This window comes from Oncorhynchus mykiss, chromosome 21, assembly GCF_057628025.1.
Source record: "Oncorhynchus mykiss isolate SJ-2025 chromosome 21, ASM5762802v1, whole genome shotgun sequence".
In the NCBI taxonomy this organism is placed as follows: domain Eukaryota; kingdom Metazoa; phylum Chordata; class Actinopteri; order Salmoniformes; family Salmonidae; genus Oncorhynchus; species Oncorhynchus mykiss.
The window spans coordinates 56,914,066-56,940,000 of record NC_143042.1 but is presented as its reverse complement, the minus strand read 5'-3'; the positions used below and the strand labels follow the sequence as shown (position 1 = coordinate 56,940,000).

General features: G+C 47.7%; 1 protein-coding gene across 1 annotated transcript in view; it reads left to right on the top strand.

Moving 5' to 3' along the window:
* The window catches only part of LOC110500913 (FRAS1-related extracellular matrix protein 2), a 52,457-nt gene that overhangs the window by 13,002 nt on the left and 13,520 nt on the right, over positions 1-25,935 (top strand). The window contains exons 13-28 of the mRNA XM_090213385.1: positions 3,856-4,002; positions 5,815-6,045; positions 6,329-6,454; positions 8,528-8,779; positions 8,923-9,072; positions 10,555-10,764; positions 11,290-11,487; positions 12,692-12,856; positions 13,187-13,369; positions 13,549-13,679; positions 15,901-16,071; positions 18,083-18,255; positions 19,510-19,640; positions 19,821-19,952; positions 20,931-21,265; positions 24,928-25,120. Of these exons, the coding sequence (XP_090069511.1) occupies positions 3,856-4,002; positions 5,815-6,045; positions 6,329-6,454; positions 8,528-8,779; positions 8,923-9,072; positions 10,555-10,764; positions 11,290-11,487; positions 12,692-12,856; positions 13,187-13,369; positions 13,549-13,679; positions 15,901-16,071; positions 18,083-18,255; positions 19,510-19,640; positions 19,821-19,952; positions 20,931-21,265; positions 24,928-25,120 (2,928 nt within the window). The remainder of the gene's footprint in view (positions 1-3,855; positions 4,003-5,814; positions 6,046-6,328; positions 6,455-8,527; positions 8,780-8,922; positions 9,073-10,554; positions 10,765-11,289; positions 11,488-12,691; positions 12,857-13,186; positions 13,370-13,548; positions 13,680-15,900; positions 16,072-18,082; positions 18,256-19,509; positions 19,641-19,820; positions 19,953-20,930; positions 21,266-24,927; positions 25,121-25,935) is intronic.

The following is a 25,935-nucleotide window of genomic DNA, read 5'->3' as shown; positions in this document are numbered from 1 at the left end:
TAATTGGTATGTTGAAATTTATGTTTCTTTTGATGGCATAGAAGGTCTTCTTGCCTTGTCTCTCAGATTGTTCACAGCTTTGTGGAAGTTATCTGTGGCGCTGATGTTTAGGCCAAGGTATGTATAGTTTTCTGTGTGCTCTAGGGCAACGGTGTCTAGATGGAATTTGTATTTGTGGTCCTGGCAACTGGACCTTTTTTGGAACACCATTATTTTTGTCTTGCTGAGATCCACTGTTAGGGTCCAGGTCTGACAGAATCTGTGCAGAAGATCTAGGTGCTGCTGTAGACCCTCCTTGGTTGGGGACAGAGGCACCAGATCATCAGCAAACAGTAGACATTTGACTTCAGATTCTAGTAGGGTGAGGCCGGGTGCTGCAGACGTTTCTAGTGCCCGCGCCAATTCATTGATATATATGTTGAAGAGGGTGGGGCTTAAGCTGCATCCCTGTCTAACCCCACTGCTCTTTTGAAAGAATTGTGTGTGTTTTTGGCAATTTTAACCGCACACTTGTATGTGTACATGGATGTTATAATGCTGTATGTTTTTCCCCCAACTCCACTTTCCATCAGTTTGTATAGCAGACCCTCATGTCAAATTGAGTCAAAAGCTTTTTTTTAAATCAACAAAGCATGAGAAGACTTTGTCTTTGTTTTGGTTTGTTTGCCAATTAAGGTGTGCAGGGTGAATATGTGGTCTGTCGTACGGTAATTTGGTAAAAAGCCAATTTGACATTTGCTCAGGACATTGTTTTCACTGAGGAAATATACGAGTCTGCTGTTAATGATAATGCAGAGGATTTTCCCAAGGTTACTGTTGATGCATATCCCACGGTAGTTATTGGGGTCAAATTTGTCTCCACTTTTGTGAATTGAGGTGATCAGTCCTTGGTTCCAAATATTGGGGAAGATGCCAGTGTTGAGGATGATGTTAAAGAGTTTAAGTTTAGCCATTTGGAATTTGTAATCTGTATATTTTATAATTTCATTGAGTATACTGTCAACGCCACAGGCCTTTCTGGGTTGGAGGGTTTGTATGTTGTCCTGTAGTTCATTCAATGTTAATGGAGAATCCAGTGGGTCCTGGTAGTCTTTAATAGTTGATTCTATTAGTGGTTTTTGTTCTTGTTTGTTGCCCAAAATGACACCAGTTTGTAAAGAATGCTTCATTCTTTGCAGCTTTTGTACCTCATTGAGAAGAGCAAACAACCAATCAACTCTTTGTTTATTTACCATCTATTTAGACAGCTGTCGGGACTCTGGTGTTGAGCTGAACTTCTCAGCAGTCTCATGCTTTGGGACTGACCTTAGTCAGACAAAGAGAGAGATAGAAAGAGAGAGAGAGAGAAGACAGCGATAGCTTTACCTTTATTTAACTAGGTCAATAGACTGAAAACAACGGCCATTTTGGTTCTAATGCATGGTGTACTCTATCTACTATTATCAAAGATTTTTTTTATTAACCCAAGATAGACCACAGCATTTAGTTTCCAATAGGAGAAAATGAATCATAGTGGGCAGAACAAGCAAGGAGGTGGGCAGAGCCAAGCCCAAGCTAGCAAGATCTCATTGGCACATTCTAGCATGTACACTACATGACCAAAAGTATGTGGACACTGCTCGTCGAACATCTCATTCCGAAATCATGGGCATCAATATGGAGTTGGTCCCCCCTTTGCTGCTATAACAGCCTCCACTCTTCTGGGAAGGCTTTCCTCTAGATGTTGGAACGTTGCTGTTATAACAGCCTCCACTCTTCTGGGAAGGCTTTCCACTAGATGTTGGAACATTGCTGCTATAACAGCCTCCACTCTTCCGGGAAGGCTTTCCACTAGATGTTGGAACATTGCTGTGGGGACTTGCTCCATTCAGCCACCAGAGCATTAGTGAGGTCGGGCACTGATGTTGGGCGATTAGGCTAGCAGTCAGCGTTCCAATTCAACCTAAAGGTGTTCGATGGGGTTGAGGTCAGGGCTCTGTGCAGGCCTGTCAAGTTCTTCCACACCGATCTCGACAAACCATTTCTGAATGGACCTTGCTTTGTGCACGGGGCATTGTCATGCTGAAACAGGAAAGGGCCTTCTCCAAACGGTTGCCACAAAAGCACAGAAACGGTTGCCACAGAAGAACAGAATCTTCTAGAATATAATTGTATGCTATGGCTTTAAGATTTCCCTTCTGGAACTAAGGGGCCTGAACCATGAAAAACATTCACAGACCATTATTCCTCCTCCACCAAACGTTACAGTTGACACAATGCATTCGACGGTCCCGTTCTGTGAGCTTGTGTGGCCTACCACTTCGTTGCTGAGCCGTTGTTGCTCCTAGACGTTTCCACTTCACAATAACAGCACCTACAGTTGACCGGGGGCAGTTCTAGCAGGGCAGAAATTTGACCAACTGACTTTGATGGGAAGGTAGCATCCTATGACGGTGCCACATTGAAAGTCACTGAGACTCTTCAGTAAGGGCCATTATACTGCCAATGTGTGTCTATGGAGATTGCATGGCTTTGTGCTTGATTTTAGACACCTGTCAGCAACTGAAATAGCTGAATCCACGTTTGTATCTATAGTGTATTTGGATATTTTCGTTAGGCAAGGCCTTCTGTGTGAAGTGTTTGCCTTTGCACACTTAAATAACAAAATTATTTTAAACTTTGACCAAAGGGTAAAATCTACAAAACGTAGTCCATTGTGTTCGTAACAGATTGTACTTTTGGGAAGAGGAAACTCCCCCCAGCTCTTCCCACTCCCTCCAGCTCTTCCCACTCCCCCAGCTCTTCCCACTCCCTCCAGCTCTTCCCACTCCCTCCAGCTCTTCCCACTCCCTCCAGCTCTTCCCACTCCCTCCAGCTCTTCCCACTCCCTCCAGCTCTTCCCACTCCCTCCAGCTCTTCCCACTGCCTCCAGCTCTTCCCACTCCCTCCAGCTCTTCCCACTGCCTCCAGCTCTTCCCACTCCCTCCAGCTCTTCCCACTCCTTCCAGCTCTTCCCACTCCCTCCAGCTCTTCCCACTCCCTCCAGCTCTTCCCACTCCCTCCAGCTCTTCCCACTCCCTCCAGCTCTTCCCACTCCCTCAAGCTCTTCCCACTCCCTCCAGCTCTTCCCACTCCCTCCAGCTCTTCCCACTGCGTCCAGCTATTCCCACTCCCCCCAGCTCTTCCCACTCCCCCCAGCTCTTCCCACTCCCTCCAGCTCTTCCCACTCCCCCCAGCTCTTCCCACTCCCCCCAGCTCTTCCCACTCCCTCCAGCTCTTCCCACTCCCCCCAGCTCTTCCCACTCCCCCCAGCTCTTCCCACTCCCCCCAGCTCTTCCCACTCCCTCCAGCTCTTCCCACTCCCCCCAGCTCTTCCCACTCCCCCCAGCTCTTCCCACTCCCTCCAGCTCTTCCCACTCCCCCCAGCTCTTCCCACTCCCCCCAGCTCTTCTCACTCCCCCCAGCTCTTCCCACTCCCTCCAGCTCTTCCCACTCCCTCCAGCTCTTCCCACTCCATCCAGCTCTTCCCACTCCCCCCAGCTCTTCCCACTCCCTCCAGCTCTTCCCACTCCCTCCAGCTCTTCCCACTCCCTCCAGCTATTCCCACTCCCTCCAGCTCTTCCCACTCACTCCAGCTCTTCCCACTCACTCCAGCTCTTCCCACTCCCTCCAGCTCTTCCCACTCCCTCCAGCTCTTCCCACTCCCTCCAGCTCTTCCCACTCACTCCAGCTCTTCCCACTCCCTCCAGCTCTTCCCACTCCCTCCAGCTCTTCCCACTCACTCCAGCTATTCCCACTGCCGGCCACTGGGCTTCCTTTCATCACATCACAACATGGCTCCTTGTTCTATCTGTGCTATTATGCTCCATTTGCCAGGAGGAAACCGTGTGACCCAGCAGCCATTCCGGGTCCAGTGGGCCTGGGTTTCCATTGAGACACGGCTCTACACGGTGCAGGAGAGCTCCCAGTTTCTAGAGGTCGCTCTGAGGAGGAGGGGCCATCTGGGGGAGACGTCTTTCGTCAGTGAGTAGCAGCAAACACACAACCAAATCAAATCAAATCTAATTTATTTATATAGCCCTTCGTACATCAGCTGATATCTCAAAGTGCTGTACAGAAACCCAGCCTAAAACCCCAAACAGCAAGCAATGCAGGTGTAGAAGCACGGTGGCTAGGAAAAACTCCCTAGAAAGGCCAAAACCTAGGAAGAAACCTAGAGAGGAGCCAGGCTATGTGGGATGGCCAGTCCTCTTCTGGCTGTGCCGGGTGGAGATTATAACAGAACATGGCCAAGATGTTCAAATGTTCATAAATGACCAGCATGGTCCAATAATAATAAGGTAGAACAGTTGAAACTGGAGCAGCAGCACGGCCAGGTGGACTGGGGACAGCAAGGACGTTGTAGTAGCAGAACGTTGTAGTAGCAGAACCCCAGCAAACCATGCTGTGTTGTCATGTTGTGTTTCTACCATGCTGTGTTGTCATGTTGTGTTTCTACCATGCTGTGTTTCTACCATGCTGTGTTGTCATGTTGTGTTTCTACCATGTTGTGTTGTCATGTGTTGCTACCATGCTGTGTTGTCATGTTGTGCTTCTACCATGTTGTGTTGCTTCCATGCTGTGTTGTCATGTTGTGTTGTCATGTTGTGTTGTCATGTTGTGTTTCTACCAAGCTGTGTTGTCATGTTGTGTTTCTACCAAGCTGTGTTGTCATGTTGTGCTTCTACCAAGCTGTGTTGTCATGTTGTGCTTCTACCAAGCTGTGTTGTCATGTTGTGCTTCTACCAAGCTGTGTTGTCATGTTGTGCTTCTACCAAGCTGTGTTGTCATGTTGTGCTTCTACCAAGCTGTGTTGTCATGTTGTGTTTCTACCAAGCTGTGTTGTCATGTTGTGCTTCTACCAAGCTGTGTTGTCATGTTGTGTCTCTACCAAGCTGTGTTGTCATGTTGTGCTTCTACCAAGCTGTGTTGTCATGTTGTGTCTCTACCAAGCTGTGTTGTCATGTTGTGCTTCTACCAAGCTGTGTTGTCATGTTGTGCTTCTACCATGCTGTGTTGTCATGTGTTGTTACCATGCTGTGTTGTCATGTGTTGCTACCATGCTGTGTTGTCATGTGTTGCTACCATGCTGTGTTGTCATGTTGTGTTTCTACCATGCTATGTTGTTGTCTTAGGTCTCTCTTCATGTTGTGTTGCTACCATGCTATGTTGTTGTCTTAGGTCTCTCTTCATGTTGTGTTGCTACCATGCTGTGTTGTCATGTTGTGTTGCTACCATGCTATGTTGTTGTCTTAGGTCTCTCTTCATGTTGTGTTGCTACCATGCTATGTTGTTGTCTTAGGTCTCTCTTCATGTTGTGTTGCTACCATGCTGTGTTGTCATGTTGTGTTGCTACCATGCTATGTTGTTGTCTTAGGTCTCTCTTCATGTTGTGTTGCTACCATGCTATGTTGTTGTCTTAGGTCTCTCTTCATGTTGTGTTGCTACCATGCTATGTTGTTGTCTTAGGTCTCTCTTCATGTTGTGTTGCTACCATGCTATGTTGTTGTCTTAGGTCTCTCTTCATGTTGTGTTGCTACCATGCTATGTTGTCATGTGTTGCTACCATGCTATGTTGTTGTCTTAGGTCTCTCTTCATGTTGTGTTGCTACCATGCTATGTTGTTGTCTTAGGTCTCTCTTCATGTTGTGTTGTGTGTTTTATCCTGTATTTGTATTTATTATATAAAGGTTTGTGGCTAACACAAAACAAATGCAATATGTTAACGTTTGTGAACTATTTCCCTTGTTGAATGCACCTCTGATCGATACAAATCCCTTTCATCACTAAAACCAGCTGTCGGCGTGCATGACATCACAACGGAGAGAGGGCAGGACTACCAGGCCTCGCCCCCGAGACAGGTGCAGTTTAACCCCGGTCAGACCCAGGCCGTCTGGCGGCTGCGTATCCATGATGACCAGGTGTATGAGGGTACCGAAAGCTTCCGATTGGTCCTGTCTGAACCGGTGATGGCGCTGATAGGACAGTCCAGCTCTGTTACCGTGGAGATACTAGACCCTGAGGACGGTAGGGAAGACGTATTGATTATCAACACAGTATCGGTTCATCAATGCATAATCAATACATTATTGATCATGATCACATTATTATTGACAATGATAGATTGTGATTGTGTCTTAACCTCCATCCTTAACCTTCCAGCTCTACTAGCTGCTAACGATTTAAATACTGCCTGTGTGTGTGTCTCTCTCTCTCTCTCTCTCTCTCTCTGTCTCTCTCTCTGTCCCTCCCTCCCTCCCTCCCTCCCTCCCTCCCTCCCTCCCTCCCTCCTCTCCTCTCCTCTCTGTAGAGTCAGTAGTGTTTATCCCACAGCTAGAGTTCAGAGTAGAGGAGGACGTTGGAGAGGTTTTGATCCCTGTCAGGAGGACTGGAGATCTCAGTAACGAACTCACGGTCCTCTGTTACACACAGGAAGGTAAACAATGATGTCTTCTTCTTCGATATCTGTTTCCTGCCTCTTTCTCCTCAGAGTAAAGCACCAGTCTCGTTCACCTCAGAGTAAAGCACCAGTCTCGTTCTCCTCAGAGTAAAGTACCAGTCTCGTTCTCCTCAGAGTAAAGCACCAGTCTCTTTCTCCTCAGAGTAAAGCACCAGTCTCGTTCACCTCAGAGTAAAGCACCAGTCTCGTTCACCTCAGAGTAAAGCACCAGTCTCGTTCTCCTCAGAGTAAAGCACCAGTCTCTTTCTCCTCAGTGTAAAGCACCAGTCTCTTTATCCTCAGTGTAAAGCACCAGTCTCTTTCTCCTCAGTGTAAAGCACCAGTCTCTTTCTCCTCAGAGTAAAGCACCAGTCTCTTTCTCCTCAGAGTAAAGCACCAGTCTCTTTCTCCTCAGAGTAAAGCACCAGTCTCTTTCTCCTCAGAGTAAAGCACCAGTCTCTTTCTCCTCAGTGTAAAGCACCAGTCTCTTTCTCCTCAGTGTAAAGCACCAGTCTCGTTCACCTCAGTGTAAAGCACCAGTCTCTTTCTCCTCAGTGTAAAGCACCAGTCTCTTTCTCCTCAGAGTAAAGCACCAGTCTCGTTCTCCTCAGTGTAAAGCACCAGTCTCTTTCTCCTCAGTGTAAAGCACCAGTCTCTTTCTCCTCAGTGTAAAGCACCAGTCTCGTTCTCCTCAGAGTAAAGCACCAGTCTCTTTCTCCTCAGAGTAAAGCTCTGGTCTCTTTCTCCTCAGAGTAAAGCACCAGTCTCTTTCTCCTCAGTGTAAAGCACCAGTCTCTTTCTCCTCAGTGTAAAGCACCAGTCTCTTTCTCCTCAGTGTAAAGCACCAGTCTCGTTCTCCTCAGAGTAAAGCACCAGTCTCTTTCTCCTCAGAGTAAAGCACCAGTCTCTTTCTCCTCAGAGTAAAGCACCAGTCTCTCACCTCAGAGTAAAGTACCAGTCTCTTTCTCCTCAGTGTAAAGCACCAGTCTCGTTCACCTCAGAGTAAAGCACCAGTCTCGTTCTCCTCAGAGTAAAGCACCAGTCTCTTTCTCCTCAGAGTAAAGCACCAGTCTCTTTCTCCTCAGAGTAAAGCACCAGTCTCTTTCTCCTCAGTGTAAAGCACCAGTCTCTTTCTCCTCAGAGTAAAGCACCAGTCTCTTTCTCCTCAGAGTAAAGCACCAGTCTCTTTCTCCTCAGTGTAAAGCACCAGTTTCTTTCTCCTCAGAGTAAAGTACCAGTCTCTTTCTCCTCAGAGTAAAGCACCAGTCTCTTTCTCCTCAGTGTAAAGCACCAGTCTCTTTCTCCTCAGAGTAAAGTACCAGTCTCTTTCTCCTCAGTGTAAAGCACCAGTCTCTTTCTCCTCAGAGTAAAGCACCAGTCTCTTTCTCCTCAGAGTAAAGCACCAGTCTCTTTCTCCTCAGTGTAAAGCACCAGTCTCTTTCTCCTCAGTGTAAAGCACCAGTCTCTTTCTCCTCAGTGTAAAGCACCAGTCTCTTTCTCCTCAGAGTAAAGCACCAGTCTCTTTCTCCTCAGTGTAAAGCACCAGTCTCTTTCTCCTCAGAGTAAAGCACCAGTTTCTTTCTCCTCAGTGTAAAGCACCAGTCTCTTTCTCCTCAGAGTAAAGCACCAGTCTCTTTCTCCTCAGTGTAAAGCACTAGTCTCTTTCTCCTCAGTGTAAAGCACCAGTCTCTTTCTCCTCAGAGTAAAGCACCAGTCTCTTTCTCCTCAGTATAAAGCACTGGTCTCTTTCTCCTCAGTGTAAAGCACCAGTCTCTTTCACCTCAGAGTAAAGCACCAGTCTCTTTCTCCTCAGTGTAAAGCACCAGTCTCTTTCTCCTCAGAGTAAAGCACCAGTCTCTTTCTCCTCAGTGTAAAGCACCAGTCTCGTTCACCTCAGAGTAAAGCACCAGTCTCGTTCTCCTCAGAGTAAAGCACCAGTCTCTTTCTCCTCAGAGTAAAGTACCAGTCTCTTTCTCCTCAGTGTAAAGCACCAGTCTCTTTCTCCTCAGTGTAAAGCACCAGTCTCTTTCTCCTCAGTGTAAAGCTCCGGTCTCTTTCTCTCCTCCATAGGCTCAGCCAGAGGAACTGTTCCCAGCACAGTGTTGTCGTACTCTGACTACATCGCTCGTCCAGAGGACCAGCGCAGCGCCCTGCGTTTCGACCGCGGCGATGCCGAGAGGGCGTGTCGTGTACTCGTCATCGACGACTCGCTATACGAGGGGGCGGAGACCTTCGCCGTAACCCTGGGCGACGCCATGGGGGGGCTGGTGAGGGCGGAGCATAACAGTACACGCGTGGTCATACTGCCTCATACACCCGACGGTGAGTAGCGTGGCGTGCAGAGTGTGTGTGAGAGAGTTAATTTTCTGTTTCAGTACATTTTGTTACTGTATAGTCTAAAATATTACAGTTTCCCCCCTGTACTGTCATTTTCATATCCCTGATGAGGTCTCCCTCTGTCCCAGAGCCTGTGGTGTACCTGGGGAGGTCAGAGTACTCAGTAGATGAGAGTTGTGGTTACCTGGAGGTTTCAGTGTGGAGGTCTGGTACTGACCTGTCCCATAATGCATCAGTCACACTACGCTCCCGATCAACACAGCCGGTCAGCGCTCTGGGTAGGAGGACACACTATTTATCTCTCTCACTCATCTGTCTCTCTCTCCTGCTCTCTCTCCTGCTCTCTCTCTCTCTCTCTATCTCTCTTTCCCTTCTCTAACTCTCTCTTTCGCTCTCTTTCTTCTCTATCAATCTTTCACTTTTGCTCTCTCTCTTTCTCTGTCTCTTCAGTCTCGCTTCTCTATCGATCTCTCCTCTATCTCACTTTCACTCTCCCTTCTCTATCTCTCTTTCGCTCTCTCTTCTCTGTCTCTCTTTCGTCTCTATCAATCTCTCTTTCTCTACCTCTTTCTTCTCTCTCTCTCCTCTATTTCTCTCTCTCTTTCTCTATCGCTCTCTCTCGTTTTCTCTTTCTCAATTCCTCTCTGCCTCTCTCTCTTTCTCCCTCTCTCTCTCTTCTGTCTGTTCCTCATTCTTTCCCTCCCTTATTCTCTGTCTTTTTTCAAACTTTCTTTCTTATTTCTGTCTTGGAATCTTGATCTCCCTCCCTCCCTCCCTCCCTCCCTCCCTCCCTCCCTCCCTCCCTCCCTCCCTCCCTCCCTCCCTCCCTCCCTCCCTCCCTCCCTCCCACTCAACTTTCTCTTTCCCATTTGTCTTCCTTCTCCCTTCTAAACCATCCCCCTCTTACTTTCTCCCCTCCCCTTTCTCTCTCTCTCCTCCCCCTCTCACGTTCTCTCCCTCTCCTCCCTTTCTCCACCCCCCTCTCACTTTCTCCCCTCCCCTTTCTCTCTCTCTCTCATCCCCCTCTCACTTTCTTCCCTCCCCTCCCCTTTCTCTCTCTCTCTCATCCCCCTCTCACTTTCTCCCCTCCCCTCCCCTTTCTCTCTCTCTCTCATCCCCCTCTCACTTTCTTCCCTCCCCTCCCCTTTCTCTCCTCTCTCTCTCCTCCCCCTCTTTTTCTATCCTTCCCCCTCCTCTCTTTCACCAACCATCTCCTCTCTCTCAATTCAATTCAAGGGGCTTTATTGACATGGGAAACATGTGTTTTCGTTGCCAAAGCAAGTGAAGTTAAAATGAACAGTAAACATTATACTCACAAAAGTTCCAAAATAATAAAGACATTTCAAGTGTCATATTATGTCTATATGCAGTGTTGCAAAGATGTGCAAATAGTTAAAGTACAAAAGGGTTGTATTTACAATGGTGTTTGTTCTTCACTGGTTGGCCTTTTCTTATGGCAACAGGTCACAAATCTTGCTGCTGTGATGTCACACTGTGGTATTTCACCCAGTAGATATGGGAGTTTATCAAAATCTCTTTCTCTCTCCACCCCCCCCCCCCTCTCTCTCTCTCCACCCCCCCCTCTCTCTCTCTCTCCACCCCCCCCTCTCTCTCTCTCCACCCCCCCCTCTCTCTCTCTCGCTCTCTCTCTCTCTCTCTCCACCCCCCCCCCCCCTCTCTCTCTCTCTCCACCCCCCCCTCTCTCTCTCTCTCCACCCCCCCCCCCTCTCTCTCTCCACACCTTCCTTTCTCTCTCCAAGCGGGGTTGGACTACGTGGGCATTGGCCAGAGTGTTGACTTCCCACCGGGAATCACCGTGGTGACCGTGAAGGTGGCCATCTTGGATGACCTGGGTGGTCCGGTGATGGAGGGGGAGGAGTCTTTCCATCTGGTTCTGAGCATGCCCAGTAACGCATCACTAGGACGACCTAGCCTGGCTATCATTACTATCAATGACACCATGTCTGACTGTGAGTTAGGAGACACATTACAAATCTTATTGTGAGTTCTAGGAGTTAGGAGACACAGTATATACCTTATTGGGAGTTCTAGGAGTTAGGAAACACATTATATACCTTATTGTGAGTTCTAGTAGTTATGCGACACATTACACACCTTATTGTGAGTTCTAGGAGTTAGGAGACACAGTATATACCTTATTGGGAGTTCTAGGAGTTAGGAAACACATTACACACCTTATTGTGAGTTCTAGGAGTTAGGAGACACAGTATATACCTTATTGGGAGTTCTAGGAGTTAGGAGACACATTACACACCTTATTGTGAGTTCTAAGAGTTAGGAGACACATTACACACCTTATTGTGAGTTCTAAGAGTTAGGAGACACATTACACACCTTATTGTGAGTTCTAGGAGTTAGGAGACACAGTATATACCTTACTTTTTAGCATTGTCTATACTGTGCTCTTCAGAGTGGCTACATTAGGCTGTATAACGTGTTCATAACATCTCATTGTTCCTCTGTCTCTGCCTCAGTACCCAGGGTGCAGTTCAGGGAAGTGGAGCTGCGGGTGGACGAGGCCGACGGGCGGGCGGTTGCCGTGGTAACCCGTGACGGCGACCTAGGCCTCACCTCCGTTGTCAGATGTTACACGCGCCAGGGTTCCGCCCAGGTGATGATGGACTATGAGGAGAGACCAGACACGGATGACTCCGTCGTCACCTTCAGGCCAGGTAAGAGAGACAGTACAAACACATGGACATCAGGACAGATTGGAAGGTGTCCTCATTTTGCTGTTTTTCATCTGATGTCCCCATTTGTCACATAAACGTGTGTGTGTGTGTTTGTTTGTGTGTCTGGACATGTTTATCTATTCTTGTGGGGACCAGAAGTCCCTACAAGAATAGTAAACTAACAAAAAATGGACCAACTGGGGACATTTTGTTAGTCCCCACAAGGTCAGATGCACTAGAATTAGTGTTAAGGTTAGAATTACGAACTAGGGTTAGGAGCTAGGGTTAGGAGCTAGGGTTAGTTTTAGTGTTAGGGTTAGAATAAGGAACTTGGGTTAGGAGCTAGGGTTAGTTTTAGGGTTAGAAACTAGTGTTAGGAGCTAGGGTTAGTTTTAGGGTTAGGAGCTAGTGTTAGTTTTAGGGTTAGGAGCTAGGGTTAGTTTTAGGGTTAGGAACTAGGGTTAGTTTTAGGGTTAGGAGCTAGGGTTAGTTTTAGGGTTAGGAACTAGGGTTAGTTTTAGGGTTAGGAGCTAGGGCTAGTTTTGGGGTTGGGGTTAGGAGCTAGGCTTAGTTTTAGGGTTAGGAACTAGGGTTAGGAGCTAGGGTTAGTTTTAAGGTTAGGGTTAGGAGCTAGGGTTAGTTTTAGGGTTAGGAACTAGGGTTAGTTTTAGGGTTAGGAGCTAGAGTTAGTTTTAGGGTTAGGAGCTAGGGTTAGTTTTAGGGTTAGGAGCTAGAGTTAGGAGCTGGTTAGTTTTAAGGTTAGGAACTAGGGTTAGTTTTAGGGTTAGGAACTAGGGTTAGTTTTAGGGTTAGTTTTAGGGTTAGGAGTTAGGGTTAGAAGTTAGGGTTAGGAGCTAGGGTTAGGGGTTAGGAGCTAGGGTTAGGGTTAGTTTTAGGGTTAGGAGCTAGAGTTAGTTTTAGGGCTAGGAGCTAGTGTTAGATTTAGGGTTAGGAGCTAGGGTTAGATTTAGGGTTAAGGTTAGGGTTAGAATAAGAGTACGCGTTAGGTTTAGGGGTTAGGGAAAATAGGATTTTGAATGGGACTGAATTGTGTGTCCCCACAAGGTTAGCTGTACAAGACTGTGTGTGTGTGTGTGTGTGTGTGTGTGTGTGTGTGTGTGTGTGTGTGTGTGTGTGTGTGTGTGTGTGTGTGTGTGTGTGTGTGTGTGTGTGTGTGTGTGTGTTTGTGTGCGTGTGTGTGTAGGTGAGCGTGAGCAGCAATGTATCGTGACTCTGGTTGACGACTTAGAGTTTGAGGAAGAGGAAGAGTTTCGCCTGGTCCTCGGAATCCCCAGAAGCCAATCAGATCTGGGCTTGTTGCTGGGTGAGCAGAAGGAGATAGTCATCAGGATCACTGATAGTAGAGACAGTAAGAAAAATTATTGATTTGATTGATGATTTATTGATTAATTGATTGACTGGCTGATTGATTGACTGATTGGCTGATTGAGTGACTGAATGGCTGATTTCCTGATTGATTTACTGACTGAATGGCTGATTGATTGACTGACTGGCTGGCTGTTTGATTGATTGACTGACTGGCTGATTGATTGATTGATTGATTGACTGGCTGATTGATTGATTGACTGACTGGCTGATTGCCTGATTGACTGACTAAGTGGCTGATTGCCTGATTGATTGCCTGAATATCTGATTGATTGATTTATTAATTGATTGATTCATTAATTGATGTTTCCAGAGTCTGTGATCAGGTTCTCCGAGCCTCGATACACGGTGAGTGAGCCGGTTGCCCACGGTGAGATAACCGTGCTGAGAGTTGCCGTGCGGCGCCATGGCGATGTCTCCAGGGTGTCGGTAGTGCGTGTGCACACTAAAGATGGCTCTGCCCACTCTGGACAAGACTACAACCCTCTGTCACAGGGTAAGGAGGGGCAAGAGAGGGGAGGGGGGGAGAGAGGGGAGGAGGGGGAGAGATAATCGAGAGAAAGAGAGTGAAAGAGTGGTACACAATACAGAGAGAGTATCGATTTCCGAAATATGAAAAAAATCTACAACTATAAAAACAAACAACTATAACTTGCTGTTTGCCCGTTTCCCCAGAGCTGGTGTTTTCTGAGGGCCAGACAGAGCATCTGGTAGAGGTAGAGGTTCTGTATGACGAGGAGGGAGAAATGAGAGAGACCTTCACCCTACAGCTCACACCTGACCAACATATGGTGGCTGACACACAGGTGAGAGACATGAGACAGGTGAGACACCAAACCAAATCCAAAATCACTCCAATTTAGTTGAACATCTAACTCTGTGATTAAGCTGATGAAAGTCAATTATTGAGTAGAGATCAGAAGAGTCCAGTAGAGACTAGTAGAATCTAGTAGAGACCAGTAGAATCTAGTAGAGACCAGTAGAATCTAGTAGAGACCAGTAGAATCTAGTAGAGTCCAATAGAATCTACTAGAGACCAGTATAATCTAGTAGAGACCAGTAGAATCTACTAGAGTCCAATAGAATCTAGTAGACACCAGTAGAATCTACTAGAGTCTAATAGAATCTAGTAGAGACCAGTAGAATCTAGTAGAGGCCAGTAGAATCTAGTAGAGTCCAGTAGAGCCCAGTAGAATCTAGTAGACACCAGTAGAATCTAGTAGACACCAGTAGAATCTAGTAGAGACCAGTATAATCTAGTAGAGGCCATTACAGACCAGTAGAGGCCATTACAGACCAGTAGAATCTAGTAGAGACCAGTAGAATCTAGTAGAGACCAGTATAATCTAGTAGAGTCCAATATAATCGAGTAGAGACCAGTATAATCTAGTAGAGGCCATTACAGACCAGTAGAGGCCATTACAGACCAGTATAATCTAGTAGAGACCAGTAGAATCTAGTAGAGTCCGGTAGAATCTAGTAGAGACAAATATAATATATTAGAGATAAATATAATCTACTAGAGACCAGTAGAATCTAGTAGAGGCCAGTGGAATCTAGTAGAGTCCAGTCGAGCCCAGTAGAATCTAGTAGAGTCCAGTAGAGACCAGTAGAATCTAGTACAGACCAGTAGAGGCCATTACAGACCAGTAGAGACCAGTAGAATCTAGTAGAGGCCATTACAGACCAGTAGAGACCAGTAGAATCTAGTAGACCAATAGAGGCCATTACAGACCAGTAGAATATAGTAGAGACCAGTAGAATCTAGTAGAGACCAGGAGAGACTAGTAGAGTCCAGTAGAATCTAGTAGAGACCAGTAGAAGCCATTAGGGATTTTGGCTTTCTAGGTAGTTTTTCCTAGCCACTGTGCTTCTACACCTGCATTGCTTGCTGTTTGGGGTTTTAGGCTGGGTTTCTGTACAGCACTTGGAGATATCAGCTGATGTAAGAAGGGCTATATAAATACATTTGATATGATTTGATTTGAAGTAGAGGCCATTACAGACAAGTAGAAGCCATGCCAGACCAGTAGAGGCCATGCCAGACCAGTAGAGGACATGACAGACTAGTAGAGGCCATGACAGACTAGTACAGATGAATAGAGCCCAATAGTGACCAGTAGAGTCCAGTAGAGTCTACTAGAGACCAGTACAGACCAGGAAAGACTAGTAGAGACCAGTAGAGACCAGTAGAGACCAGTAGAGACTAGTAGAGACCAGTAGAGATCAGTAGAGACTAGTAGAGACCAGTAGAGACGAGTAGAGACCAGTAGAGACGAGTAGAGCCCTGTAGAGAACAGTAGAGACCAGTAGAGACCACTAGACTCTAGTAGAGACCAGTAGAGACCTGTAGAGACCTGTAGAGTCCATTAGAGACCAGTAGAGTCCAGTAGAGACTAGTAGAGACCAGTAGAGACCTGTAGAGACCAGTAGAGACCTGTAGAGACTAGTAGAGATCAGTAGAGACTAGTAGAGACCAATAGAATTTAGTAGAGTCTAGTTGAGACCAATATAATCTAGAAGAGACCAGTAGAGACCAGTGGAGACCAGTAGAGAACAGTAGAGACTAGTAGAGACCTGTAGAGACTAGTAGAGATCAGTAGAGACTAGTAGAGACCAATAGAATTTAGTAGAGTCTAGTTGAGACCAATATAATCTAGAAGAGACCAGTAGAGACCAGTGGAGACCAGTAGAGAACAGTAGAGACTAGTAGAGACCAATACAATCTAGTAGGTACCAGTAGAGACCAGTAGAGACTAGTAGAGACCAGTAGAGACCAGTAGAGACTAGTAGAGACCAGTAGAGACTAGTAGAGACTAGTAGAGACTAGTAGAGACCAGTAGAGACCAGTAGAGACTAGTAGAGACTAGTAGAGACCAGTAGAGACCAGTAGAGACTAGTAGAGACCAGTAGAGACTAGTAGAGACCAGTAGAGACTAGTAGAGACCAGTAGAGACCAGTAGAGACTAGTAGAGACCACAGGATGGATAAAATACTTTGCATCTGTTTTTTGCCTCCCTCCTCCAGGTGACCAAGGCGACAGTGTTCATTGAGGAGAAGGAGGGGGGTGATGTGGGGGGCATCACGTTTCCTGCTGTACCCCTCGTGGTGTCCTTACTGGTCTATGATGACCCAACTCTCGCCTCAACCCCAACCAGCCCACACCCCCCCACCGGGTACCCCCTTGTGTGTGTGACGGTGAGTTGCTCCGACATACACCGCATTCAGAAAGTATTCAGAAAGTATTCAGAAAGTATTCAGACCCCTTGACCTTTTCTACATTCAATTACATTACAGCCTCATTCTAAAATGGATTAAATAAAATAATTTTCTCAACAATCTACACACAATATCCAATAATGACAAAGCAAAAACATTTTTTAATCAAGGATCTCACTGTACTTTGCTCCGTTCATCTTTCAGTTGATCCTGACTAGTCTCCCAGTCCCTGTCGCTGAAATACATCCCCACAGCATGATGCTGCCACCACCATGCTTCACCGTAGGGATGGTGCCAGGTTTCCTCCAGACTTGACGCTTGGTAATCAGGCCAAAGAGTTCAATCTTGGTTTCATCAGATCAGAGAATCTTGTTTCTCATGGTCTGAGAGTCCTCTAGATGCCTTTTGGCAAACTCCAAGCGGTCTGTCATGTGCCTTTTACTGAGGAGTGGCTTCCGTCTGGCCACTCTACCATAAAGGCCTGATTGGTGGAGTGCTGCAGAGATGGTTCTCCTTCAGGAAGGTTCTCCCATCTCCACAGAGAAACTCTGGAGCTCTGTTAGAGTGACCATCGTGTTCTTGGTCACCTCCCTGACCAAGGCCCTTCTCCCCCGATTGCTTAGTTAGTCCAGGCGGCCAGCTCTAGGAAGAGTCTTGGTGGTTCCAAACTTCTTCCATTAAAGAATGATGGAGCTCGGTCTCCCGAGTGGTGCAGCAGTCTAAGGCACTGAATCGCAGTGCTAGAGGCGTCACTACAGACCTGGGTTCGATCCCAGGCTGTATCACAACCGGCCGTGATCGGGAGTCCCATAGGGTGGCACACAATTGGCCCAGCGCCGTCCGGGTTAGGGGAGGCTTTGGCCCAGCGTCGTCCGGGTTAGGGGAGGGTTTGGCCCAGTGTCGTCCGGGTTAGGGGAGGGTTTGGCCCAGCGCCGTCCGGGTTAGGGGAGGGTTTGGCCCAGCGTCGTCCGGGTTAGGGGAGGGTTTGGCCCAGTGTCGTCCGGGTTAGGGGATGGTTTGGCCCAGCGCCGTCCGGGTTAGGGGAGGGTTTGGCCCAGCGTCGTCCGGGTTAGGGGAGGGTTTGGCCCAGCGTCGTCCGAGTTAGGGGAGGGTTTGGCCCAGCGCCGTCCGGGTTAGGGGAGGGTTTTGCTGGGGGGGATTTAGCGCTCATTGCGCTTGTAGCGCTTCCTTGTGGCGGGCAGGCAGGCTGACGCCGGTTGTCAGTTGAACGGTGTTTCCTCAAAACACACTGGCGCAGGTGTCTTCCAGATTAAGAGGGTGGGTTTTAAGAAGCGCGGTTTGGTCATGTTACAGAGGACGCATGACACGACCTTCGCCTCCCTGGCCCTTTGGGGAGAAAAAGGGGGTATAAAAAATAAATACAAATAAAATGATGGAGGCCACTTTGTTCTTGGGGACCTTCAATGCTGCAGACATTATTGGTACCCTTCCCCAGATCTGTGCCTCGACACAATCCTGTCTCAAGAGCTCTATGGACAACTCCTTCCACCTCATGTCTTGGTTTTTGCTCTGACATAGACTCTCAACTGTGGGACCTTATATAGACAGGTTGTGTGCCTTTCCAAATTATGTCCAATCAATTGAATTTACCACAGGTGGACTCGAATCTCAAGGGTGATCAATGGAAACAGGATGCACCTGAGCTCAATTTCGAGTCTCATAGCATAAGGTCTGAATACTTATGTAAATAAATAAGGTGTTTTTTTAATACATTTGCAAACATTTCTAAACACCTGTTTTGGCTTTGTAATTATTGGCTATTGAGTGTAGATTGATGGAAAATGTTTTATGTAATCCATGTTAGAATAAGGCTGTAAGGTAACAAAATGTAGAGAAAGTGAAGGGGGTCTGAATACCTTCTGAATGCACCTTAGGACCATATATGGTTGGGAAAACCCCAAATATCACCATGGTAACTGTGTTTTGTACCCCCCCCCCCTCCCCCCCACCCCCCCCACCCGCCTTTCAGGCCTGTGACCCCCGCTACCCAGACTATAGTCGTACCTTGTCTCTCTGCGTCTCCGAGGGTATCAACAACACACTGACAGAGTACCGCTGGCTCCTGGGGTCCCCAGGGACTCCTGATGGTGTAGCTAGCCCACCGAGGGAGCTCGACGCTGGGACCTTCCTCACCTCTACCAGGTTCAGAATCCAAGAAAGCCCCCGAAATAAACAGTACAGCTAACACCTTATTACTGCACATGTCTTACAAGCTCTGTCTTTACTGATAGCTGCTTCGTTGAGGAGAGCTTTAGTTACAATGACTGTGATATGAGTCTGTCTCACCTAGCTACCTTAAGTTGAAAGCACTAACTACATAGAGTAAGTTACCCTGGATAAGAGTGTCTGCTAAACGACCAGTATGTAACATGTAAAAAGGGGAAAGACAGGTAACAGGGAATCTGCTTTGAAAGTTAATAAAACATGAGGTTGGGAGTGAATGCACCTTTCCTTTCCTCCACCAGGTTAGAGTTGAGCCCTTTCCTTTCCTCCACCAGGTTAGAGTTGAGCTCTTTCCTTTCCTCCACCAGGTTAGAGTTGAGCCCTTTCCTTTCCTCCACCAGGTTAGAGTTGAGCCCTTTCCTTTCCTTTCCTCCACCAGGTTAGAGTTGAGCCCTTTTCTTTCCTCCATCAGGTTAGAGTTGAGCCCTTTCCTTTCCTCCACCAGGTTAGAGTTGAGCCCTTTCCTTTCCTCCACCAGGTTAGAGTTGAGCCCTTTCCTTTCCTCCACCAGGTTAGAGTTGAGCCCTTTCCTTTCCTCCACCAGGTTAGAGTTGAGCCCTCTCCTTTCCTTTCCTCCACCAGGTTAGAGTTGAGCCCTTTCCTTTCCTTTCCTCCACCAGGTTAGAGTCGAGCCCTTTCCTCTCCTCCACCAGGTTAGAGTTGAGCCCTTTCCTTTCCTCCACCAGGTTAGAGTTGAGCCCTCTCCTTTCCTTTCCTCCACCAGGTTAGAGTTGAGCCCTTTCCTTTCCTTTCCTCCACCAGGTTAGAGTCGAGCCCTTTCCTCTCCTCCACCAGGTTAGAGTTGAGCCCTTTCCTTTCCTCCACCAGGTTAGAGTTGAGCCCTTTCCTTTCCTCCACCAGGTTAGAGTTGAGCCCTTTCCTTTCCTCCACCAGGTTAGAGTTGAGCCCTCTCCTGTCCTTTCCTCCACCAGGTTAGAGTTGAGCCCTTTCCTTTCCTTTCCTCCACCAGGTTAGAGTCGAGCCCTTTCCTCTCCTCCATCAGGTTAGAGTTGAGCCCTTTCCTTTCCCCCACCAGGTTAGAGTTGAGCCCTTTCCTTTCCTCCACCAGGTTAGAGTTGAGCCCTTTCCTTTCCTTTCCTCCACCAGGTTAGAGTTGAGCCCTTTCCTTTCCTCCACCAGGTTAGAGTTGAGCCCTTTCCTTTCCTCCACCAGGTCCATGCTGCTGGATGCTGTTTACCTTCAGGCAGGGGCCAGGGTGCAGTGCTCTGCCCGAGCTGTGAGCACTCCGGGACGGGGAGGACTGGGGCTGACTAGCCCTCAGGTGGAGGTCAGCATGGAGGAGGGTGAGTAGTATAAGTGAAACAAGAGAAAATGAAAGTCTCTGCTTCAGACCAGATGCAGTAGGCTACATTACAGTATATCCTAACTGTTGTTCTCCTTTCATCCCCATGTCTCTGCCCTCTTCATGATTGATTGATTAGTTATTGTGTCACCCTAAAAGTTGTTGTCATGTCCTCCTACAGGTCTGTGCCCTCCTCATACCCCTGGGGCAATAGGGGCTGAGCCGTTCTCTGCTAAGATCCGCTACACTGGACCAGAAGACCCACAGCACCCCAACCTCATCAGGCTAACCGTCACTATGCCACATGTAGATGGTACCTGACCCCACGCCTTTGACCGCTAAACTTTTAACTCTCACCCATCACATCACCAGCTGTCCTCTTTCCATCCTGGCCCTATCCTTGACCTCTCAATTGACTCTGACCCCTCACCTCTCAACTTTGAACTCTCACCTCTCACCCCTGACCCCTCACCCCTTACTTCTCGCATTTGAACTCTCACCCCTCATCTCTCCCCTTTGAACTCTCACCCCTCACCTCTCCCTTTTGAACTCTCACCCCTCACCTCTCCCCTTTGAACTCTCACCCCTCACCTCTCCCTTTTGAACTCTCACCCCTCATCTCTCCCCTTTGAACTCTCACCCCTCACCTCTCCCCTTTGAACTCTCACCCCTCATCTCTCCCCTTTGAACTCTCACCCCTCACCTCTCCCCTTTTGAACTCTCACCCCTCACCTCTCCCTTTTGAACTCTCACCCCTCACCTCTCCCCTTTGAACTCTCACCCCTCATCTCTCCCCTTTGAACTCTCACCCCTCACCTCTCCCTTTTGAACTCTCACCCCTCACCTCTCCCTTTTGAACTCTCACCCCTCACCTCTCCCCTTTGAACTCTCAGCTCTCACCTCTCCCCTTTGAACTCTCAGCTCTCACCTCTCCCCTTTTGAACTCTCAGCTCTCACCTCTCCCCTTTGAACTCTCAGCTCTCACCTCTCCCCTTTTGAACTCTCACCCCTCACCTCTCCCCTTTTGAACTCTCAGCTCTCACCTCTCCCCTTTGAACTCTCAGCTCTCACCTCTCCCCTTTGAACTCTCAGCTCTCACCTCTCCCCTTTTGAACTCTCACCCCTCACCTCTCCCCTTTTGAACTCTCAGCTCTCACCTCTCCCCTTTGAACTCTCAGCTCTCACCTCTCCCCTTTTTTGATCACTCAACCACAATCGGTCACATTGACACCATACCTGACCTCCAACCTTTGACCCCTCTGGGTCTAACCCCTCACCTGTCTCTCCCCAGGTATGCTGCCGTTCATCTCCACCCGTCCCCTTTCCAACCTGGCACTAACCCTGAACCACGACCCCTCTCGGTTGGGGAACCACCGCTGTTCCAACCTCCAGGGGGGGCCAGGCGATGCCAGCGCTACCCGTCTGGGGCTCACCTCAGCTGGGGTGGCCGTGGCCGGGGTGGTGGGAGGGTCTCACCTCTGGAACAGCATAGCCCAGGACGGAGCTCTCTCCCTGGGTTTCTATAACAGTCTGGACCTGGAGACGTGTGTCTGGAGCTTCTCTGGATACTACAGCATCAGCGACCTGCTGTCTGACTGTGGGGGGACCGTAAGGACGGACGGACAGGTAGGAACTAGTATTACATAAACGTAGGAACCAATCTTCTCTGGATACTACAGCACCAGCGACCTGCTGTCTGACTGTGGGGGGACCGTAAGGACGGACGGACAGGTAGGAACTAGTATTACATAAACGTAGGAACCAATCTTTCCGGGCAAGGGTGATCCATTTAAAAATAATTCCTTCCTCCCTCGCCCAGCAAGTGTCAACTCGTCAGACGTCATGATACGTCATCAGAAGTGTCCACTTAATTTGAGGGCTGAGGAGATAGGGTGTGTCTCTTAAGTAATGCTACTTCCTCCCCTTATCTCTAATGCTACTTCCTCCCCTTATCTCTAATGCTACTTCCTACCCTTATCTCTAATGCTACTTCCTCCCCTTATCTCTAATGCTACTTCCTACCCTTATCTCTAATGCTACTTCCTCCCATTATCTCTAATGCTACTTCCTCCCCTTATCTCTAATGCTACTTCTTCTCCTTATCTCTAATGCTACTTCCTCCCCTTATCTCTAATGCTACTTCTTTTCCTTATCTCTAATGCTACTTCCTCCCCTTATCTCTAATGCTACTTCTTCTCCTTATCTCTAATGCAACTTCCTCCCCTTATCTCTAATGCTACTTCCTCCCCTTATCTCTAATGCTACTTCCTCCCCTTATCTCTAATGCTACTTCTTCTCCTTATCTCTAATGCTACTTCCTCCCCTTATCTCTAATGCTACTTCTTCTCCTTATCTCTAATGCTACTTCTTCTCCTTATCTCTAATGCTACTTCCTCCCCTTATCTCTAATGCTACTTCCTCCCCTTATCTCTAATGCTACTTCCTCCCCTTATCTCTAATGCTACTTCCTCCCCTTATCTCTAATGCTACTTCCTCCCCTTATCTCTAATGCTACTTCTTCTCCTTATCTCTAATGCTACTTCCTCCCCTTATCTCTAATGCTACTTCTTCTCCTTATCTCTAATGCTACTTCTTCTCCTTATCTCTAATGCTACTTCCTCCCCTTATCTCTAATGCTACTTCCTCCCCTTATCTCTAATGCTACTTCCTCCCCTTATCTCTAATGCTACTTCTTCTCCTTATCTCTAATGCTACTTCTTCCCCTTATCTCTAATGCTACTTCTTCTCCTTATCTCTAATGCAACTTCCTCCCCTTATCTCTAATGCTACTTCCTCCCCTTATCTCTAATGCTACTTCCTCCCCTTATCTCTAATGCTACTTCTTCTCCTTATCTCTAATGCTACTTCCTCTCCTTATCTCTTTACCTTCATATGTACTGGACAGGTCAAAACAAAGACTAGGTCAGGCTTCCTCCATACGGCACCACACTTCCCTTAACCTGCCCTACACACCTCACACCCTAGTGACCCTAGTAACCCTAACCCTAACCCTAACCCTAACCCTAACCCCTAACCCTAACCCTAGTGTCCTGTCTTTTCATTGGTTCTTTTTTTTTCTTTGTTAATTCATTGAACCTTTATTTTATCAGGGAGTCGTACTGAGACCAAGGTCTAGTTTACAGATTATTTTATCAGGGAGTCGTACTGAGACCAAGGTCTAGTTTACAGATTATTTTATCAGGGAGTCGTACTGAGACCAAGGTCTAGTTTACAGATTATTTTATCAGGGAGTCGTACTGAGACCAAGGTCTAGTTTACAGATTATTTTATCAGGGAGTCGTACTGAGACCAAGGTCTAGTTTACAGATTATTTTATCAGGGAGTCGTACTGAGACCAAGGTCTAGTTTACAGATTATTTTATCAGGGAGTCGTACTGAGACCAAGGTCTAGTTTACAGATTATTTTATCAGGGAGTCGTACTGAGACCAAGGTCTAGTTTACAGATTATTTTATCAGGGAGTCGTACTGAGACCAAGGTCTAGTTTACAGATTATTTTATCAGGGAGTCGTACTGAGACCAAGGTCTAGTTTACAGATTATTTTATCAGGGAGTCGTACTGAGACCAAGGTCTAGTTTACAGATTATTTTATCAGGGAGTCGTACTGAGACCAAGGTCTAGTTTACAGATTATTTTATCAGGGAGTCGTACTGAGACCAAGGTCTAGTTTACAGATTATTTTATCAGGGAGTCGTACTGAGACCAAGGTCTAGTTTACAGATGAGCCCTGAATTACAGAAAATACAGAAAATACACACATGAAAATAAGTAAATAAAATTCAAGGAGAAAGGAACAACACAGAGACAAGGTAAGACTGTCCTCATTCAGCTTTCTAGAGGCACCAAAACATCACATTTCAGAATATTTTCAAGATTGTTTGATAAGGTGCAACAAAAACTAAAACATGATTTACCCAACTCAGTAGAGTCCAAAGGAATTCCCAGAGTTATCCATCCCAGGTGTGATAACTCGTATGTCTAAAGTTTAGTAATGATGTTAAGTACAGAGGGACTTTTTGTTAAAGGGCTTTATAAATGAAAACAATAGCAACGTATTAACCAACGTGACATCACAGAGGGCCAGCCAACGTTCTGTTAGAGAATACAGTGATGACATCACAGAGGGCCAGTGATGACATCAGAGTGATTCACCAACGTGTCTCCTTCCCCTGTCTTCAGGTCCTCAACGTGTCTCCATCCATTCCCCTGTCTTCATCAACGTGTCTCCATCCATTCTCCTGTCTTCGGGTCCTCAACGTGTCTCCATCCATTCTCCTGTCTTTAGGTCCTCAACGTGTCTCCATTCCCCTGTCATTAGGTCCTCAACGTGTCTCCATCCAGTCCCCTGTCTTCAGGTCCTCAACGTGTCTCCATCCATTCTCCTGTCTTCAGGTCCTCAACGTGTCTCCATCCATTCCCCTGTCTTCAGGTCCTCAACGTGTCTCCATCCATTCCCCTGTCTTCAGGTCCTCAACGTGTCTCCATCAATTCCCCTGTCTTCAGGTCCTCAACGTGTCTCCATCCAGTCTCCTGTCTTCAGGTCCTCAACGTGTCTCCATCCATTCCCCTGTCTTCAGGTCCTCAACCTGTCTCCTTCCCCTGTCTTCAGGTCCTCAACGTGTCTCCATCCATTCTCCTGTCTTCGGGTCCTCAACATGTCTCCATCCATTCCCCTGTCTTTAGGTCCTCAACGTGTCTCCTTCCCCTGTCTTCAGGTCCTCAACGTGTCTCCATCCATTCCCCTGTCTTCAGGTCCTCAACGTGTCTCCTTCCCCTGTCTTCAGGTCCTCAACGTGTCTCCTTCCCCTGTCTTTAGGTCCTCAACGTGTCTCCATCCCCTGTCTTCAGGTCCTCAACGTGTCTCCTTCCCCTGTCTTCAGGTCCTCAACGTGTCTCCTTCCCCTGTCTTTAGGTCCTCAACGTGTCTCCTTCCCCTGTCTTTAGGTCCTCAACGTGTCTCCTTCCCCTGTCTTCAGGTCCTCAACATGTCTCCTTCCCCTGTCTTCAGGGCCTCAACATGTCTTTCTACATTCTCCTGTCTTTAGGTCCTCAACGTGTCTCCATCCATTCCCCTGTCTTCATCAACGTGTCTCCATCCATTCTCCTGTCTTCAGGTCCTCAACGTGTCTGTCTCCATTTCCCTGTCTTCATCAACGTGTCTCCATTCCGCTGTCTTCATCAACGTGTCTCCATCCATTCCCCTATCTTCATCAACCTGTCTCCATTCCCCTGTCTTCATCAACGTGTCTCTATTGCTAGGTCTTTAGGTCCTGAATGCGGTCCAGTCGTATGTGACGTTGCGTGTCCCTCTATTCGTCTCCTACGTGTTCCACTCCCCGTCGGCCCCTGGCGGCTGGCTCACCTTTGACCTCCGATCTGACCTCCGCATGACCTTCACCTATGACACGTCTATCCTGTGGCGTGACGGGATAGGCAGCCCTCCCGATGCTCCCCTGCAAGGTAGGCTACAGACACAAGGTAGGCTACAGACACAAGGTAGGCTACAGACACAAGGTAGGCTACAGACACAAGGTAGGCTACAGACACAAGGTAGGCTACAGACACAAGGTAGGCTACAGACACAAGGACAGACAGGAGCACGGGTGGAACGCAGGCTCACACACACCTGGGAAATAGGCAGACAGACAGACAGACACCCACTGGAACATAGGCAGACAGACAGCCAGACACCCACTGGAACATAGACAGACAGACAGACAGACAGACAGACAGACAGACAGACAGACAGACAGACAGACAGACAGACAGACAGACAGACAGACAGAGGAACATAGGCAGACGGACAGACATTGGAGCATAGGCAGACGGACAGACACTGGAACATAGGCAGACAGACAGACACTGGAACATAGGCAGACAGACAGACACTGGAACATAGGTAGACAGACAGACACTGGAACATAGGCAGACAGACAGACACTGGAACATAGGCAGACAGACAGACACGCACTGGAACATAGGCAGACAGACAGACATTGGAACATAGGCAGACAGACAGACACTGGAACATAGGCAGGCAGACAGACACTGGAACATAGGCAGACAGACACCGACTGGAACACAGGCAGACAGACAGACACCCACTGGAACATAGACAGACACTGGAACATAGGCAGACAGACAGACACTGGAACATAGGCAGACAGACAGACACCCACTGGAACATAGACAGACACTGGAACATAGGCAGACAGACAGACACTGGAACATAGGCAGACAGACAGACACCCACTGGAACATAGACAGACACTGGA